Below are 20,773 nucleotides of genomic sequence, written 5' to 3' on the forward strand. Positions count from 1 at the left end.
ATCTGGAGGTAGAATGGAGCCAAAGAAGATAATGATATCGATATTATGATATAAATATTTTTCTTTAGTAGTTATCTGAAACTGGTTATCAGGTGCATCGTACGGCATCAAGCACTAAAAAACATGTTTGTTGCTAAAACCGTATGCCGACTTTTACTGCTATTAAGGAGTGTTACATTCCAGAGCGTGCAGGGGAACTCTTTCCACGTGTCCCTGCAACCACTGCAGTGTGAAGTGCCCATCGATAGGTCAGGTAATAAATGTGACAGTTACCGGTTCTAGTCTCCTTTCCCGTCTTCCTGCACAACTGAAGCATAACATGTTTCTTACTAGTAACAGATGCTGGAAACCCTCTTTTGAAATTTCTTGGGAGAAGGTGCCCTGTTGATTGCATTAGATGGGAAGTGCCTTTATGCAGATGTCTCCTTGCTGGGATACGTTGTTGCAGTTGTCGTTCTGCTGACCCCTCGCTGAGCGCCATGTTTTTCTCTTGCAGGTGATGTGCCTTCAGGACTTTTTCGGTGACGATGACATTTTTATTGCATGCGGACCAGAGAAGTTCCGTTACCAGGATGATTTCTTGCTAGATGAAAGTGGTAAGGAAAAAAAAGTTCAATACCAGGGGAAATTTGTAGCAGCTTTCCAAAATGAGCAGCGCTGGGCCAAGAATATGTCAATTCCAAAGCGACCAAATCAGTTTCAGATTCTCAAGCTGCATGTCTTTTCCATATCTAGAATTTCTTTGATTTTGTTTTATATAGAAAGCAGATGAAATGATCACTGGAAAGGTTACATCATTTAGAAGAGGAAACTACTAATGGCTAATTTATAACCACTTAACTAAATCAGTGTTTTATAGAAAATAGTGCTGATTTCTGCATTTTTAATTACGTGTATTTCTCCAGATTTATCACTGAGAGTTTGTAATCATAAAATTACGGAATGTGTTTCTGTGCTCAGCCTTCATGTGCCTCCTTTAGCTCCTAACTGGGAAAGGGCGATGGTCACCCTTTGCCTTGTGATTCTTCAGATTTGGTAGATTGTTGACATCTGTGAGGCATCAAAAAAGAGGAAGGTGGATTCCTTCTGTTAAGAAACTGAATGTGATCATCTGTAATTGAGAAAGACAGGACAAGAAGAGAAGGAGGTATCTTAGATGAATAGTAAAGTTTGTGGCTTTGAGAGTGATTTTTTGGGTTATTAAAAATGGTCTCTCAATCTTAAGAATGTCACAGGAAAGATATTGCACAAAATAAAGACTCTTCTTTGATAATATTAATTCTAATTTTTTAGGGAAATGTAAAATATTTATCAACAATTCAAATTCTGTCTAGTTGGAAACATTTTTGAAATGATAATGAATTTTTGCACAGATGAATGTTAAAAAATGAATTAGTTAGCTTTTGATAAAAAAAATGGGAATACCTGAGCACTAATAAAAATAGTAAAAGTGATGTACTGTAATGGTCCCCCCCAACACTGCAAATTTACATTCATGTACGTCTATATATATAATATCTAAATATATAGGATTATATAATTTCTATATTATATATATGTATGCATAAGTAAAAGCTAGTTATATAGATCTGCATCTATGAGGATATCCCTTATGAATTTAAACACACTAGAATTATGTATTTTAAAATTACATAATTTTAAAATGACTTAGCATGTGTAGAGAGGGATAAGAATAAAAAGAATTTCTTCTTTATCATGAAAACTTCAGATGCTCCCCAAATTATATGTAGATGGAATCATTTGAAGAGATTTATTTTGGCTCAAGGATTCTAACTGGAAGAGTGGTTTGGTATTTCTTTTCCTCTGAATACTTTTTATTCCAATTTCCTTCCTCTTTATCTCTGACAGAAGCTACCCTTTTGGGTAAAGATGTATGTAAACGTATCGAGCACTTGGTGCCCTAGCTTTGCCCTCGTGTAGAACAAGCAGATATCACGAGTCAGGCAGAGCAGCTGACAGCACAGTTTTGAGAAAAATAAACTGGTTTGACTTTCAATTTAAGGGAAACAGCTGCTTCTGATGGAGCTGTCAGGGAGAACAGGTGCCCCTGAGATGGAGGCTGCGTCTGTGGCTTTGATATAGAAAACATCTGTCGGACTCACCTGGAGGACAGCTAGTTTCAATCCCACACGTAGGTGGTGGCGGGTTCCCCAGCCGACCTGGCTCTCTCCAGCCCCCAGGTTCACCTCCGGCGGCTGCTCCACCTGTCCTCCCCTCTGAGCCCACACGGCTGCCCCTCTCCTCCCTGTCGTGTGCTCTCCACCCAAGGCACTGCCACGTACCCCTGCTTACCTGCGACCGCTGGACAGGTAGATTTTCTGAGAAGTGGACAGAAAAGTACTAGAAAATGGGGATAATTCTTTCCCATCATAAAGAATATTCACAAAGATACGCACGTGTGTGCACACGTGTGCTCGCAAACACAGATGAGGGCAGTTTGGCTCTGGAAGGGCTGGTTCCACCTTTTTTGGTGAGCATCTCACGTCCTCTGGCCTTTCTAGGATGACTGTACCCTGACCCTTTCTTGGTCTGAAGTACATTTACTTAGTCTCTCGGTCCTCTCCCATCCTAAAAGAAAAATGTGGAGTAGGGCATGGGGTGGAGTGGGGGTGGGGAGTTAGAAAAATCATCTAAATTGAGATTTCACTTCCCTGGATGAATTTACCCCGAGACTAAGTTCACATGTTGACAACTGCGGTTTTCCTGCTGCTCGTACAGCATGTTCTAGAGCTACTGTATTAAAATTGGAATCTTTTTTTAAGTGTTCTGGGCATGATTTATCCAAGTTTATCTGTACTTGCTAAATGTTGTTTGCACGTTGAAGCTTCATTTGGCCTGTTCTGTAGTAGCTTCCTAAAAGGAGTGTGGCCAGAGGGCAGAGACATTTTCAGAATTAAAACTCTCACCCTGCGCAGGGCTGGGCTGAGCTAATGGCCCCGAGAAGTGGCCGTTTGCCACAAGGCAGCAGTTTTATTTTATCTTTCAGAATTAACCCGGCCCCCTGTGTGTTCTGGATTTGCAATCTCACGGACCCCTGATTACTGCTGGGGAGGCTCCCAGATGGTTCTTAAAGTCTACGCAGTCAGAAGTTTTGCCATTAAAGACGCATTTTGTGGGGCCACAGGGTGCCAGTGCAGTATTAGAAACTGCAAGGGAGCCTCCTTCCTCTCTGAAGTTTTCACGAATAACCAAAAAGAAAAACCTCCCTTTTTCTCATTCGGAATGTAACCATTTTAGCAATATCGTCAGCAATGAGTGGCTGCTTAGCACCCTGGAGATGGCGGCTGCGACACTATATATAGAGCCGACAGCGCGGCCGTCGGAGCCTTGCCTGGCGATGAAACACAGTCAAGGAGAATGTCAGGCTGGAGAAGGGAAGCTCCGAATGATCGTGCGTGTTCACTGATGACCCACTGACATATCCGTGGTTTGTGGCTGTCAAAATGAAGCAGAACGTGTTGAGAATTGTCCACCTTGCGCCTGGGAAGGGACGAGCATCTCCTTGGAGATGAGCCTGTGACACTCGTGGAACCCCCAGCTCCAAGCCCACGTCTGCAAACCTCCTGGGGCAGCGTCTCCATCCCTGCCGGTTCTGCCCACTCATGAGTCTAAAGATCTCTCGTCCTCTGGTTTCATTTTATTTTTTCCTAAATCTTTCTTGTTTTGATCAACCAAATCCCAAGTGCTCTTGATTGTGATGTTAATAGGGATTACTTTAAATGCACATATATTTGCTTAGATATTGCTTGGAGTCGTTCATGGCCGTCAAAATGTTTATTTTAACTTGAAGTCAAACTAATTTTTAATTGTTGTTTTGACCTGGTTTTAGGGCTGTGCAGTTCAAGTCTGGTATTTGTGAGTGGACCGTTAGGCAGCAGGCTGCCCCTAGGCTGGCCTGGCCTCGCCTTTCTCAGGGAGGGTCACTCACCTGCTGGGTGCTGGGGACGCTGTCGAATGGGCCGAGGATTTCAGCACGACCCTCCTGAGACCCCTTCTAGAAGATGAACGTCCGCTGTCTGAGTGATATAGGTGGCTGTTTTTAATTGGTTGAGGGCATCTTAGTTTTTGGGGATGGCTACAACAAAATCCCTGAGGCCGTTTGGCTTAAACAGCCGGGATGCATTGGCTCCCACAGTTCTGGAGGACAGAAGTCCAAAATCAGGGGGTCGGCAGGTGCTTTCCCGGAGGTCCACTCCGTCCCACGGCTGTGGGTCTCCTCCTCGGGCTTCCGCGTCCACGTCCACGTCCCGTTGCTCCCAGGGACCCCTGTCGTGTTGGACTAGGGCCCACACTGTTTTGGCCGGGTCTCGTCTTAATCGCGTCTTCAGAGATCCCGTTTACACGAGTCCCACCACAGCACCAGGTCAGGACTTGGCCGTGTTTGGGGGGGGTCGTGATTGAAGGGGTGTGTCTGGAGGCTGAGGCCCACGGCTGCGGAGAGCCCCCTGCCGCTGAGCCAAGGCCCCCGGGTGCCTGTGCGCCCCTCGCTCACCCCCAGGTTGTTCGGCGGGGCCGGCAGCGCCATCCTGAGCTGTCGGTGGTGGGTGGTGAGGGTATTGGGGAGGGGGCTAAGGGGAAGTGGCACAAGGATTCCCCGGATGTCACAGGTGGGTTGTCTCCGAGGAGATACAAGTGAATTGGCATAAATGGTGCCCTTGGATTTTGAAGCAACCGCTCTGCAAGCTCGGCCAGGAGCGGCTCAGCTTAGCAACAGCGCACGCAAACATGGCTGCTTGTGAGCTGGGTGCGTGATGGGCTCATCGGCTGCTGGCGCTGCCTGTGTACCCAATATTCTAAAACGTTTCAGACCCTCTGAGTGAAGATGGCAAACGCTGACTGAAACAAAACATTAAGATTAAAAATGTTCAAAATTCAGAAACTAAATGCATAAAGAAATGCAACTAAGCTTTCAAATGGCATTTTTAAAAAGTTTTTGTAGCATTTATACTTCTGAAGTTTTTAAAGCATGAAACTACACTCAGACTTTTGGGACGCTGTGTGTGTGTGTGTGAGTGCACGTGCTTGTGTGTGTGTGCACGTGTGTGTGTGTGTGTGTAGTGTAATATCCAGTTTCCAGGAGGGCCGGCCCAGCTTCTCTCTGCCCTAGACAGACGGGCCTGGAGAACAGCAGTCTTCCTGGTAGATGGTTCTAGAAGGGCCATTTCTTTGGCTTTCCTGTGGACCTCTGTGCTTGGGCTCCCCAGGCCCCTGGGGCGTGTTTGTAGAGATGCTGCCCACCAAGCACTTTCCTGGCTCATGTCCTGAACAGGATGAGACAGTAGCTGCAGCAGCTCACCCCCCACAGCCCCGACTGCTTTCCCCAGCGCAGGACGAAAAGCAAACAGGGCTGGAACCCAGAGATGTGGACGCGGCACGGGAACAGGGTAGACGGCGGAGGGCTAGTGGAGCTCCACGTCTTACCTGCTGGGTGGCCTCTGTCTTCAGGCTGCTTCCTGTTCTGTAAAACACCCTGTCTCCTGGGTCGTGACGGACCCCAAATGAGGTAGTAGATGTTAAAGCATGTTCAAAACTGTGTCCCTTATCACTTGTGGATGACACCTCCGCTGAAATATGTCTCCTGCAGATGGTGGCCAGACGTGGCCACGTTGGGGCATTCGCAGGGCTGAATTGGAGGCACATTGTCACCGAGGTTTGCTTTTGGTGCCCTTGAGGGCCTAGAAGTGGTTTCTCTATTGCTTCTCCCCCTTCTCGACTTTCATGCCTGTGGAAGTGAGAGGGAAGGAAGGGACTTTTGAAGATTTCTGCTCTTCTCCGGAAGATTAAACCAAACCACGTTGAGAAACACCCGTCAGCCCTCTAAACACTGAGGACATCTTGGCGTCCTGGCCCTTGGGAGATGACTTGCTCTCTCTGCGTCCACGCTGGGTCAGAGAAATCCCTAACAGCCCCATTGCCCTGTCTGGGGCTGGCGAGAACGTTCCGGCGGAGACCAGGCCTCCTCACGAGGCAGCTTTGGACCTGCTGCTAAGACACTTTGTTCGTTCTCCCAGGCATCACTTCACTCAGGAAGCAAAGTTAACACGTGCGAGGGAGGTGCTGGGCGCAAGGGGCCCTAAACGCTGCCACTTAGGGAAATAATGACCCTTCGTGGGACTTTTAACTCCACCCACGTCGAAAGACATCAGAGGATCGTGGGTCCTGAACCCTGACTCAGAATGTTAAATGCCCCTGGTGGGTTTTGTGGATTTTACCTCTGAAGAAGAATATTGTGATAAAATGACTAATAGTCACAACAAACCAACAATTCTTTATAGATTTAAATTTGAGTTGGATTATGTGGCCAGTTTAAATCGAATCTGTGGATGGATTACTTTGAGATGCATGGTGCATGTCAGTGTTGGGATATTTTATTGTCTCGATAGATCTTAATTCTAGGAATGTACTGTTCTTACTTTAAAGAAACCTTATAGCTGTCTTGTTGAATAGTTGCCTCATTTCTGTACCATTTCATAGAATCTGGTATGCACGTTCTTGCTGTTTGCTCTGATTTATGGGAGGCAGCCTGTGCTCGAGAGAGCTCTGGGGAAGGAAGGTTGTGTGTGTTTGTTCCGAATGGAGAGGACACTGGCTAATGTGTGTTGCTGTTGTCACAAGCTCCCATTTACTTCTTAGCAGTGAAAAAAATCACAGGGGTTCTGGAGACTTTCTCACCATGGCTACACTTTAGCTCATGCATAAATATAAAGTTTCCAGAATGTAGTGATATTCTCAAATTTAATCGACTGCCAAGCTATGGAGATAAATAGGGTATTGTACTTTGGAGTCAGAATCTAACTAAAGCATAAGCTAATTCCTTTGATACAAATAGATAATTTTCTACCTGGGAAATCAAGGCATTGTGTTAACACACGCGGCCTTTTCTTTACACTCTCTCATCCTCACGAGCTTTTTTGTATGAAGTAACAGTGACATGTGAATTGTTGACATGGAAAAACCCTACAAAATATGACACTGAAAATGAGTCCCAGACCCCGACAGTCTTCGAGGGCCTCCGTCCGCCCCACCTCCCGGTGCAGAAGTCCTCTCCACAGATCTCGGTGGTCGTCATCTATCCTCAACTAGAACTCTCTGCTGCTGGCAGCTTAGGACTTTCTAAGGATGCCAGTTCCGCTGCCCACTGGCGCTGATTTCTGGTAAGTTCTGGCTTGCACTGGGCATCAGCCCATCTCTTGTACCCTGTGGTCCTGATTCTGTACTTCGGAGGAGTAAACACCGCCTGTCGCCCTGGTTCTCAGAAGATGTCCCTTCTCCTAGACCACCAAAAGCCGCTCACCATAAACTGTTTTCTTGTCCTTTCCTTCTGTGTCTTCACTCCTCTTCTTCCCTGCTTTTCTCATCCCCATCTTTCAGAGGCAGAAGGTTCTCCCTCCGTTTCTCAGGGCAGTGAGGTTCTCTTTGGTCTTCTCTCTTTTTCATTGTGACCTTGTCTTGTCAGCACTCATTTCCTGTTTTCCTCCTGGGTTCTTGTCCTGCCTTTCTTGCTTCTTTTTCTCCAGCCACAGCTGTGCCCAAATATCTCCCATCCTCACGGAGCCCTCGGTCACCTCTGTTGCCTCATGAAACCACGGTGCCCTCTCTCTCTCTGTTCAGTTCCTGAGGTCCCCCTTCTCATCCCCACTGTTCCCACCTTTTGGCCAAGGGTGCATTGACCACACAGGATTTGTGGGGTCTTATGGTTAAAAAATAATGTCCTCCACCATCCCTTTCCATTTACATCGTGGCAGACGTCTTTTTGCCACTAGATGACACTTGACCGTCCTGAGACTTTCCTGCTCCCTACTAGATAGTCACAAGTTTTATGGACTCTTCAACCTACGAATCGCTGTCTTAATTCAGAAGAGAAAATTTCTCGTCTCGTGCAGTGGTCACTCAAACGTGGACTCTTCCAGCCCATTGCCCAGGGCCCGTGAAAGGAGCCCCTGGACGCCTTCCCTCCTCCAGGCCCCTCGTCTCTGGAGTAGGGATTGGGGGGAAGAGGGGAGCGGAAGGGCCTCACCCCCTCGTGCTGTGCGATGGCGCGCCCCCCCCCCCCCCCCCCAGCCCAGCAGGTGCGACCGAGAGCCAGCTTCTCTTGAGGTGCTCTGGGAGTCCTTCGGGGGCCCTCGGGGGAGCCTCCCAGTCTTCGCGGATGACGTCTTCTCGGTTTGGTTTCTCCCCACATTGCCCCCTTCTCCTCAGTCCCTGTTTTCCAGCTCTCTCCCAGCTGGGCTCAGATGATCCTCTTGGGAAGAATTTAAATAAGCTCCATGCCAACTCACTCCCTCAGATCCATCAGGAATCTCCTGCATCCTTTGCCCGCGACATCAGGCCATGCAGTGCCGCCGAGCCTCCCAGGCTCTGCCGCCAGGGGTTCCCAGGCGAAAGGCGGACACTCGGACCCCAGTCTGTTATGTCCCTCTGGCTGCAGAGGACACGCATCAAGCTCCTCCGATCTCCGTTGAGGTGAAGGGGAGGCCTCCCTTCTTTTGGAATGATGGAATTCACAGCATAGCTCTCCCTAAAGCCCTCCTCCCCCTCACAGATCCCCTTTTCTACAATAACGTAACCCTTTTATACCCGCAAGGTGGGTAAGAAGACAAAGGCATGTAACTTTATACCTGCCTTGAGGTTTCCATCAGGTGCCCCTCTCACGGTTAGCTTTGGTTTCTGATATGCACCACTTACAGGGATGTTGGATCCCATTGCATCTGTAACTGGCTTCCACTCCTACCACTCACCCGTCCCATAATTTCCTTAAGCAAGGATAACCTTCAAATTGCTGTATCCAATGTTCTCCGATTTTTTTTCTTTATCCTTCTTGACCTCTTTGCAGCATTTGACATTTTTGATGAGTCCTTCCTTGGAATTCTCTCCCCTTGACCTTCTTGGTGTTTTGCTGTCTTGGTCTTTGGCTTACGTCTTGTCTGCTCCTCCACTTATTTCAGGCCAGCTGTCCTGCCATATAGCCCTTAATAGCTGTTCCTTAAGACTCATTCCTAAACCCTTTTTTTCCTACTTCATTTACTCTCTATTGCTAGCCAAGTTCGTCTGTTTTAATGGCTTCAGCAGTGATGGCTTTGGTAGACAGTGACAGTGACAAATGGTAACCAGATGGTATGTAATAAGCAAAGTCTTTGAAGTATGTATAATTTTCCCAATTTGACAATTAAGGAAATTAAGGCTTAAAGATGATAAATAATTTGTTCAAGGCCACACAGCTAGTTAGTGGTGAAGGCAAAGTTCAAATCCAAGTTCACCCATGTCTGACAGCACCTTCTTAGCCTGGACGTCAGCCTCCTCTCAGATCCACACCGCTGTCCCTGGCTCCTCTCACCAGCTTCAGAACCGGATTTCCAGCTTTCTGTTGTGGGCCTCCCTAGGAGTATTCCACGTCCCCCTGGAATTCGACATATCCCACCTCTGAACCCGTCACCTCCTTTGTGAGCTTTCGTCATTCCCCTGTCTTTTGCATGTTGGTTGATGGTGTCCACATCCCCCTAAGCACCAAGGAGGAAATCATGGGGTCGTCTTCTGCTCATCCCTCACCGCCACTCCCCGTACCCAGCATTTTGTCCCCCTGAATCCCAGTGTGGCAGCCACTATCTCAGTTCACTCAGATCTCCTGCTTGGACTTTATAAGGACTCTTGAACTTGCCTTCCTGGTTCCGGCTTTAATAGTTACATTCCGTGCTTGAACACAGATCGATTCTCATAAATCCATTGAATAGCCCCCCACTGCCCACAGAGCTCCTGGGGTGTCCTTCCAGGCAAGCCTCGCTGCCACGTTGTGTCGGTCCAGCTCCTGCCACCACATCGCCGTCCTCTGCTCCAGCCACGCTGTCTGGTGGTGGGTCTCCCAAAGGCCGTTCCTTTCGGTGTTTCCACCTTGGCGCGTTCTGTCCCATCAGCCGGAAACACTCTGCTTCCTGTTTGCCTTCACCAGCCCCAGTCACCCTCTTGCCCTTTGAAGTTCGACTCGAAAGCTGCCTTCTCTGCAAAGCCTCCCTCCATCCACTCCGTTTTAGTCGATTATGAGTTCTCATTCTTTTTTACAGCTCTTTGCTCTTTCTCTGTTACAACATTTTGTTAAATTTGCCTTGTGTTATAGGTTTTTTAAAAAAATGAATCCAGTTTATAAATATTTAAATCTCATTTAATGCTCAGGACACTCGGCTGGGCTGCTTCACAAATAAATTCCAGTTAAGAGAAGTTAAACTGTCCAAGGTCTTGCGGAGTTGGGGTAAAAAACCAGGATCCCCGAGTGTCTGCGTTTCATATGAATTGTGAGAGCCTGGGGGTGGGTCCTGTGCCCAGTTAATCCCTGTAGCTCCTGGCACTTAGCAGGGTGCTCAGAGTGTAGCAGGGACCCGAGAAATGTTATCTGAACCAACGAGTGCAGATCAAATCTATGCCCCTGTCAGCCCCGATGATGTTTGCAGGTGCTGCCTGGTACATCCCAAAAGCTGAGTTCTCCAGGTTACCTCTGCTGACTTCCTTCAGCTGTTTCTCTCGGGGCCACCCCCTGTCCTGGCTACGTCTCTCTGGACTCTCGGTAGTCAGCCATATCTTCCTTACGGTGCCATAACTGAGCTCAGTGCTCCACGGGGCGTCAGACGGTGCAGAGAACAGAGGGACGTCAACACAGCCAGAGGGGTTGGGGTCTTGACGCGGTTGGTGCACAAGCAGGCTGCTGTCCCCCCACTAGCGGACTCTCGGGCTCGTTGACGTGAGGTCAGGCCGCTTTCTACTTGTTTCATTGGGTGTCTGAAGCTCAGTCCAGGGCTCCAATTTCATTCATGCCAGATAGCGTCTTATTAATGTTAGTCATTAATGCTGGCCTTTAAAGAGCCTTCATCATCCAAATTGTGCCTGAGGATAAATAAATGTTAGAAGAGGGATTGAAGCAAGGCCTGTCTGATTTTCAGGCCTTCATTCTTCCAACTAAGTCATGCTGTGGGGGGCCTGTCCGACCAGAGAGCAGCAGCACAGCTGCCTAAAAGCTCTCGGACAAAAGGGAGACGAGAGGAAAGCTGCAGCAGGCTCTCCTTTCCTTGTGGGCAGCGGGGTGGGGGAGCCTCGGCCCGAGGGGTAGCTTGGGCTGGTGGTTGTCTTCCTGCAGCCGGTGGGTCCCACGGGGGCCCTCTGTCCCCTGCCCTGGGCCATGTGTGCCCTCGAGCACGGGAGGGGACAAGTAGGGCTGCCCCCTAATCCACCGCCACAGGGCAGCACGCTTGGGTTTTGCTCCTGTTTGAAATCTGTGCAGAAGCAGGGATTAAGAGACTACCCCATGCCAAGCACTCCTGGGCTTAAACAAAGGGAGTTCTGGAAAGTCAAATATCTACTTATAAGAGAGGGCGAAATGAGAATCAGCACTGCGGGAAATACCTGCCGTTCAGGTGACTTTAAAGCTCTGTTCAGAAGGGGTAAGTGATTTGATGTGGGCGTGTGGCTGTAGGTTGTCTTTATAGAATGTCATTACTGTAAGCTTTCTGAATAGCTGAAATATAATCACAGGCTGATATTGTATGACTCTTTGCTGCCTAACACTGGATTTTCTTGTTGACATGTATGGAGAATAAGCACATTGGCAAGCTTCTAGGGAAAAAAAAAGATTTGTGTGGGTGACTTCCTCCGTGTCCTTGTTCCCGGGTGACTGTGGAAGCTGGGGTCCCACCTTTCTCAAAGGCCAGAAACAGGTCTGAAGAAGAGTTGCTCCAAGTTCACTTGAATCCTTGAAAGATATATATATATATGTATATATATAGCTGCAGAGGCACAGCAATCTGGTGAAGAAATACCAACCCTGAGACTACAAGATTCACACAAGCTCAGGGAAGGAGCGTGAGGCAGACCCCTCGCGGAGGCTGGGGTGGGGAACGGCGCCTCCGGGTCAGAGACCAAACCCATCTGGACGTCGAGTTTGGTTATTTTGCTACGCAAGGGCCACCGACCCGGCCTTGGCCTTCTGTTCATTTGTGGCACTTCCCTGGCAGTGGCCACTGGGGTGTCCCACCCACATGACCGCAGAGAACTTTTGAGAACAGAGGCAACACACCTTTTCAGTTTATTAGCTCTGGAGAAAACATACAGGTTTACCCCTTGACCTTACTGTCAACTCAGCTGAAGTTGTATTTTAATACTTTTTTTTTAATACTTGATAACCTTTCAACAGAATTATTCTGAGAATAACAGATGTCAGAAGGCTAGTGTACATTAAAAAAAAAAAACCTACAGAAGGAGGGTACTGTTACTTTTACTTCCTCAAGTGAGATATAAAATGTTACCACATGCAATAGGCTTTCCCAGTGTGGAAATTAGGATAACTTACTATACTAAGTAGTTGGGTTTATAGACCATGAGCAGGAAGTCAGTATTTTTTATCACAGGAGCCGGGTCTCATAATACACGTGCTGTGCCCATAAATACAGATTCAGTTCAATTCAGCTGGCATTGAGTGAATATCAGCTACGTGCCAGACACCGTTCTAAGCGTGTAACAGTGAACTAGAGAGACAAAATCTTTGCCCATGTTGAGCTTACATTCCAACAGAGAGGGTATTTCATAGACAAAATCATAAGCAAACACGTGGTGTATCAGAAGGAGAAGACGAGTGAACGAAATGGGGAAGGGAAGAAAGGGAGTGTGGGGATGGGAGATGGGGGGCATGTGGAGGGGTGCAGCTGTAAATGACTGTGGGGAAAGACTTCAGTGAGAGGGTGACATTGGAGCAAAGACAAGAAGGGGGTGAAGGAGCAACCACCAAGGTCGGAAGGGACTGTCCCAGGCAGAAGGGGCAGTTTGAGCAGAGGCCCAAGGTGAAAGTGTCCCGACGGAGCCCAGCGGGACCCTGTATCAGATGTCAACTGCAGGTTTTGATCAAGTGAAGAGTTCTGGAAATTTCAAGCATGGAAGACACTAAGATGGAATAATGAGGTTCATGTGTGACCGTATCGGCTTGCTTTGTTCTCTGTGTCATCGATCAGTAGTTTGCTCATGTATAATTGAAGTCCATACACATGAACTGATCTGCCTGCAAGGTGATCAGATAGATGAGAACTATCAAAAATAAAACAAAAACTGGTTCCTGACTTAAAATGAAATTACTATAATATACTGTTCATCTAAAACTGCGTTCAAGTGGAAATAACCAACCTAAAACACATTATGATGGAATGAGACTTTTAACTTATTTTGTAGCCCAAGAAAAGTATTCTTTCAAATTGATTGATGTCATTATTTTAAAAATACACTTAGGGCGTCCTTCTTTATTGGGACCGATCCTCCTGGCCGGTTAATAGATGCCGTCGTTTCCGCAGCTTTGCCCCAGTACGGGGAGAGCTCCAGGATATTTTCCACTGTCTTCTAAATGTGCTGCTGCTAATTGTGTAATTTCTCATATTCGCTCTGCAGCCAGCAGCAGGGCTGCGTTTGAATTATTCATGGTGAGGATAATTCTCTAGCCTTAGCACAGGAAGCATGCCCCGGCGCGGCCGTGGCACAGTGGGCTTTGGGGGTTCTCACTGGGCCCCCTTCTCCCCTTTCTCCGAGGCGGGCAGGGCGAGGGCCGGTGCCTAGCGACCACCTCTCTCGGAAGCACACGGGAGGAACTCGGATCCCAAGGTCATTCGCGCGCCTTTGAATGTTGGTAGTGAGTTACCAGGAAGTGATGGCTCAGGTATGGTGGATGGTTCTGGAAGATCCTATCTCAGTCAGGGCCAGCTCCCGTTTGCGTCAAGAGTCGGGCAGCAGACGTTTTAGGCTTATGGGCTGTAGGGTCTCTGGCGACGACTCGGGTTGACTGTGTAAGGCGAGAGCAGCTGCACACGATTCCTAAACATGAACGCGCGTGTGCTTCAGGAAAACTCGATTGACGGAAACAGGCAGAGGCCGGATTTGGCCAGTGGCCGTTGTTTGCTGGACCCTGATGAGATCACTGACTCTGTCCTCCGGGGAATGTTCCTTCATGAGAACTTAGTGACATGTTAGACCCCACCCAAGAAAAATTACATGTCCATGCCCCCGTGCACACACACACGCACTCACACGCACACGTGCCACACACACAGTGCTGAGCCTTCAGCTTTGGGTTATCTATCCTCAAAACCCGTGCCAAGGCCGGCCGAGAACCCTTGGTCCAGCTGGGGTTTGCGTGGCCTAGTGGCTCCTCGGGGACAGCCGTTCCTTAGGGGAGAGAGAGATTGGTTCTGCCGCTCCTCCCCTGACCGCAGAAACCCACATCCCCCCGGACCCTGCCGTATGCTTAGGGTCAGGGGGTCTCGCCTGGAGGGCAGCAGCGCACAGCAGGGGCCGTGTTGGGAAGGCGGAGGAGAGCACACGCTGGGGAGAGCCGGGGGGAGGTGGGCGTTTGTGGCGCTTGGGTGGACAGTGGGTGACCGGGGACAGCCTCCTCCCGGCCCCGTCCTGTCCTGCTGGCCTGCGGCACCCGCTGCTTTGGCCAGGGTGGTGTCTGGGGCGGCAGACGATTTTGTTTTGCTTTCTGTTTTTCTCAAAATGTCTAAGGGCATTGGTGTCAAGATTCCCTTGATTCATGGTGAGATTCTTCTATTTACAACTTTGTCCTTCTCTTCTGCACCCCCTGCCCAGTGCCCGGCACCCTTGTGGCTCTCCTTCCCTGACCTTCCGCTCCACCCCAGCTCCCAGACGCACCGACGGCCCCTTGAGCCATGAGGGCCCCCATCCCTGCTGCTGTCCCTGCCCCCGCCCCAGGACCCCCTCATCCTCCCACTGTGCCCGGTGAGCTCCTGGTAGCCCCCCAAATCTCCTCCACCCCGGTGGAGTGGGGGCCGCCCCTTGTGTTCCCAGAGCCCTTCCTGCTTCTGCTCTGCACCTGATGCACTGTGGGGTGCATGTCTGTCCCCCTTGGCCACTGCAGTGCCAGCCCCAAGGCAGGGGCTGCACCAGTTGCTGAGGAAACGGTGGGAGAGCTGGGTGCTGGGTGCGGGGTAGCAGGTGCTTGTTGGTGGAGGGTAATGGGGGTCCCGGGGTAGGAAGTGGAGAGGGAGCCGTGGAAGAGGAGGGCGTGCTTCCTGAGAGGGCCCTGTCCACCTCCTTTCCGACTCCCGGAGGGGCAGGCTGCTGGCGCGTGTACTGGGGTGCGTGGGGTGGTGTGTGCCCTCGTCTCCTCTCCCCGGGGGCACTGCCCACACCTGGGAGAGCAGGTGTGGCTCTCCAAAGAAGATGGGGTGAGAGGCGGGGGTGGGCTCTCTGGACGTCACAGTTGCAGGCAGTGGTGTGGGCACGTCTCGTGGCAGGGGCCTGGTCCCGGGCAGCCTGACTCCCGGGGTGGGAGGTGCAGGTTCTCCCTGCTCAGCTCTGCGGGGCCTGAAAGGAGCTGAATCCTCCATGGGGGCTCAGGCTGTGCACCTGCATGGTCCAGGTCACCGAGAGCCAACCGGGCCTCTGCCACCCGGGTAAGGGCAATGAGCAGCCTTGGGCATGTCTTTAGATGCTCCGGATCCGTACCAGCCTCCGTGATGTAACCACTCCGTGCCTCAGTTTCCCTGCAAGTAGAGGCCAACAATAGCCCCTCCTTCATAGACCCACTGTGAGGATGAAATAAAAAGACCGTGTGGGGAGCAGAGCCAGTTCCCAACCGCACTCTGTCGCTGCCTGATGGCGACAGCGAGGACGGGAGATTGCGTTTGGCGCCTCTGGGGTTCTGTGCCTTGGCAGACAGGCCGGGCGGGGAGCAGCCGGGTGGTGACCATCGTGGCCTGGCCGCCGGGCACGCCGAGTCGTCTGTGGATGTGGAGCAGCAGGGGGCCCCGGGCTCCCCGTTGTCACGGAATGGGGACCCTCCTGGGGCAGGTGAGGAGGCCTCGGTCTAGCGCAGGGTGTCCGTCATCTGTCACCCCTAAGTGCAGCCCCTGGAGACGCAGCGGGGAGAGACGCTGCTCTCCCTAACACTGCGGGGCAGGAGGCGTCCATTGGTCCCTGGTCTCTCATTTCCTCCAGAGGCGTGGGCATGGGAGCCGGGGGCAGAGAGGGCCCCTGTGGCCCCCCGTGGCCTCCCCACACCCTCCCCGCACCGAACATGAGCCCCTGCCTTCCACTCGGCGCTGCGTGTCCTCGAGGCCGGCTCTCTCGTTGGTGCCAGCATCACGTCGTGGCGACTTAAACATTGGTGAAGGCACCTCCGTGTGGCTTTTTCCTGACCTGAGCGCTGGGCCTCTGCTGAGCTGTTCCTTGTGGGTTTTTCTGCTTCTGACGACAAAGGAGAAGGCAGAGAGCTCCCCGAGCCCGCCGCGCTGTCACTCTCCGAGAGGCTGGGGCTGTGCCGTCTGCCCTCCGCTGGGACTCCTGGTGGCTCAGGCGGGCCCAGTGTCCGGCCTTTGGGTCAGGGCCACCGGCTCTGTCACCCACACCCCCTGTGAGGGCTCCTGAAACCTCCGACGCTGCAGCATCGGCCGCCTCCCTCCCACGCCCCTCGGGTGCAGGGCACCCCCCCAGGGCCTCAGACGCCCTTTAAGCTGCCGGGGGTGAAGCCGTGGGGCAGTGGCCTCTCTGGCTCCTCTCAGCCGCCCTGGCCCGGGCCGTGACCGCAGACAGGCCCCTCAGCCCCCCACGTGGGCCAGGGCCTGGTTGCAAAGGCGTTCACCGGCTTTGTCCTGGCACGGGGCTTTGGGTGACCGTCAGGGGTGCCTTCCCTGCTGAGGCCATCAGTTTCCGCTGATTAGTTTCCTGGTGGACTGACCTATTCGTTTTGCTTAATTTATGGGTTAGCACCATTGCTCCAGTTCTTTAAAGCACCTGTTTATAAGCTGTTGTTTTCAGGAGCAAAGGAAAGGGGGTGCCAGGGTCACCTTCTGCAGAGTCACAGCTTTCGAACCCCGCTGTGGGGTGTTCGCTTTAGACGGCTGCTGCTTCGGGTCCAAAGCAAAGAGATGGGCTGGGGCAGGCTTCGGGGTGCACTGGGGTGACCTGGGCTTTGACGTCACCCCCACTCTGGGAGGCCGCGAATGGCCCACTGTCCGTGGAAGGAAGGCCGTCCCTCCTGCCCGCCACCGTCTCGGCCTCGGCCCTCGTTGGTCCCTCCGCAGTTCACCGCTTCCTCCACGACCGTCGCGCGCAGGCCGCTCTCGCCACCCCCGGGCAAGGCCTCCCGTCCTGGGGCTCTCTCACCACCGCGGCTGCTTTCCCTAAGCTTTCGGGCTTGCTCTCCATTTAGCACTCAGACCCCCCTACCTGGCACTCGGTGATTTTCTCCTTTGGTGGATTCTGACGCGCTGATTTACTCAGGGAACCCACCCACACATCGTCGTACCCCTCGTCACCTGCCAGGCCCCTCCAGTGCAGTGACGCGGCTGTTAGGGGAGGGTTGGAGTGGCTGGTGGGAGAGGCACACCGGTGGGAAGGGTCACAGATGGGAGTGTGTCCCCTACACACACGCACACGTGTCCCGGGACGGTAGGGTGTCGTTTACTTGGTATGTAACGGGGGAGAGGACACCGTGAAGTTTGAATCGGGGATGACACATGGAATGCAGTAATTTATAAAACTTAATCTGGTTCTGCCATATGGATGGATTTGAAGGGGAAAACAATTGCTACTAATTAATGAGTTCTTATCTGCCAGACTCCATCTTGTGCATTTTGCATGGAGTCACCTATGTAATTCTCTGAGATTGGTGCTGTCACTCTCCCCATTTCCCAGAGAAGACTGCAGTTTAGAGAAGGTCGACTATTTACTGGGGAGACTAACATGCAAGTGCAGCGCGCCTAACTCAGGAGCCCTGCTCGTAAGCACTATGCAAGAGTGTCTCCTAGGAGGAGAGGAAATGGGGAGAAGTTCAGACAAGTGCTAGGAATCGAGAGTGATTTGCAGCTGATTCCGGGGCTCCCAGGAGAGCCTCTGAGCTGCAGCCGAGAGGACACACCCTCCCCGGACAGGGACCCAGTGTCTGTACATCTGGGTTCTAGGTAAGATGCCTTTTGAAGAAGGGATCCCTGCTACAACAGGGTCGGAAACCACTGGCTCCAGGATTTCCATTTCCTGACATGTTGAAGACGGTCTCCTCCCTGCAGAACCAGCACCAGGCACGGATCCTGGAGGCCGAGAGCCGTCTTCCCGAGCCAGAGGAAGGAATGTCTGTTGTTCACAAAGAAATGGATCTGCTGGCTTCCAGATTGAAAAAAAAGAAAGAAAGAAAGAAATGAAACGAAACACTAAATGTACTTTTTAACTTTGAAGTTAAATTAGCAGCAAAACTTACTTATTTTGAAAGTCTTGGGAGGGAAAATTCCTTTTTGGCCATTTGACAAATTATAAGTCAATTATAATAGGACTTGCATTGTTATAGACCTTCACCATTTTCAGAATGTTTTTGTAAATTCCTTTATTTGAGCCTCACAACCACCTGTGAGGTAGGTTAGTCTGGTCATTGTCTTTCTAAAGCTTGATTGAGACATAATTCACATGCCCTACAATTCCATTTAAAGTGTACAAATCAGGGGCTCTGAATATATTCACAGGGTTGTGTGTCCATCACCACAATCTTTGAACATTTTCGTTGCCCGGAAAAGAAGCTCTGCTCCCCTTAGCTGTCACCCCCAACGCCCCTCCCCGGCCCCAGCCCAGGAGACCGCTAACCTGCTCCCCGGCTCTGCAGAGTTTCCCGTTCTGGACACTTCACGTGCATGGAATCCTCTAACCTGTGGCCTGCTGTCGGGCTTCTTTCAGCGTAATATTCTCAAGGTTTTCCACGTTGTAGCGGGTGTCGGTACTTCATTTCTTTTATGGCCACGTGAGATCCCAGTGTTTGAGTCCACCACGTTTTGTTTCCTGTTCACCAGTGGACGGGCACTGGGGTCTCTGCCCGTCCGGCTTTAGCCATCACCACTGCCTGTTCTGCGCTCACGGCTCCGAGACGCACTGCTCTGCTGGGGCCACGAGAGGTAGCGCCCTCGGTTCACTGCCGCATCGCCAGTGCTGGGCACACACCGGTTGCTTAACAAATTGAGTGACCGAACGTGGACAGTAAATGGCAGACTTGGAATTCCAGCTCTTCCAGGTCAGGGCTGGTCTTATCCCGCCTTCTTATTCCTGGGGCAGGAGAGCCCTGGGAAGTCCCCACTGCAGTTGGTATAAAGATTGGAAATCAATTAGCTTTTCACGTTCGGTCTGTGAGTCTGATGTTTGGAGCGCTCTCCTCTGTCACTCGGGCTGGGAAAGTCTCTCCCCACACAACCCCGCGCCCCCCACATTTCAGGCTTGAACCTCCGCCCTCTCCCAGACAGTGCACCTGCCACGTGTCACCTGTCGCAGCCACCTGTCGCCACCCGACCGTCCTTTCATTACAAAATTTGGTACAGTTCATAGAGCAAATTGTATCTTGATTTGTGGGTAAGAGTATCATTATCCCAAATTTATTATTCAGTTCATTTTAGAAAGAGAAATGTGAACTTTCATCAAGTTATGAGAGGATGCCCAGAATGAATGAATTCTTTTGGCTTGACACTTGAAAATAACACGTGTTAGTGGACCGTATGGAGAATAAGCATGTGATTTGACCATATAAATACTTTTTAGAGAAAAGAATAACAGGGAGATCTAAGGCAGGCTCTGGCAGTTCCTCTGTTTGGTTTCCCTTCTCCCAGGTAAAAGGAAAGGACTTCTCTGGCCTCAACACAGCCACCCCAACCTTCTGGAAGTCTCTGCGGATTCCGAAATGTGTGTCAGGCCCGTCGGGGGCCTCTGGCCAGCTGGAGAATGCCTCCCAAGCAGCGGCTCCCAGGGAGATGCTTTGCTAATCTCTGCTTAAAATATGCTCAGGATAACTAATTCTTTCTTTAAAACGCCACGTTACCATGGCACTTGGAACATGTAGGTGGAGAGGATGCGGCTGTGATTCAAATGCAGTGAGTCTCCAGGTTATAAGCTTCCATTGCCTTTTTGTTTTCGGTTTTGTTTAATTTGAAACACAATGAGAAGAAAACTGAGTCAGCACCAGGCTTGGCTTTCTCCTTGGCGTTTCCCCTCCTCGCGGACTTGCCCTCCGCCCCCTGCGTTCCTGCCGGTGTTCGCTGTCTAGAGGTGGAAGTGGTTGTCTGAACGCTTCCACCGCAGCTTGACTGGATCTGGCACAAACCTCAGAGGCTTCCTGAGAAGCACCACTGATCCTGGGGAAGTTTCAGCGGAGGCCACAGCAAAATCGAACCAGACAAGTGGAAACAAAGCCCAGACTGAACCCAATGCAGTTGTTTCAGATACATGCAGCCGGTGACCATTTTATAAGGATGGGGCTATAAATGGATGGATGGATGGATAGTGGATGGATAGATGGATGGATGGAGAGATGGATGAAAGATAATGGATGGAGGTAAATACATGATACAGGCACACTTGGAGAAACTGCAGGTTCAACTCCAGACCACTGCAGTAAAGCAAATATTGCAATGAAGTGAGTCACACAAATTTTTTTGGTCTCTCGGTGCATATAAAAGTTACATTTGCACTATGGTCTATTAAGTGCACAATAGCATTATGTCTAAAAAAAACAATGTACATACCTTCATTAAAAATACATTATTGCTAAAAAATGCTGACCATCATCTGAGCCTTCAGCGAATCATCATCTTGCTGGTGGAGGGCTTCGCCTCGATGTTGACGGCTGCCAACTGATCAGGGTGGTGGTTGCTGAAGATTGGGGTGGCTGTGGCAAGTTCTTAAAATAAGACAGCAGTGAAGTTTGCTGCATCAATGGACCCTTCCTTTCATGAAAGGTTTCTCTGTA

The 20,773-nt window shown here is 50.6% G+C and overlaps 1 protein-coding gene across 6 annotated transcripts in view; it reads left to right on the forward strand.

Moving 5' to 3' along the window:
• Positions 1–20,773, forward strand: part of DCLK1 (doublecortin like kinase 1) — a 321,432-nt gene that overhangs the window by 170,977 nt on the left and 129,682 nt on the right. For all 6 annotated transcript variants that reach the window (XM_037800056.1, XM_037800057.1, XM_037800058.1 and 3 more), the window contains exon 4: positions 497–596. In XM_037800056.1, the coding sequence (XP_037655984.1) occupies positions 497–596 (100 nt within the window). The remainder of the gene's footprint in view (positions 1–496; positions 597–20,773) is intronic.

This window comes from Choloepus didactylus, chromosome 12 (assembly GCF_015220235.1).
Source record: "Choloepus didactylus isolate mChoDid1 chromosome 12, mChoDid1.pri, whole genome shotgun sequence".
NCBI classification, from domain to species: Eukaryota; Metazoa; Chordata; class Mammalia; order Pilosa; family Megalonychidae; genus Choloepus; species Choloepus didactylus.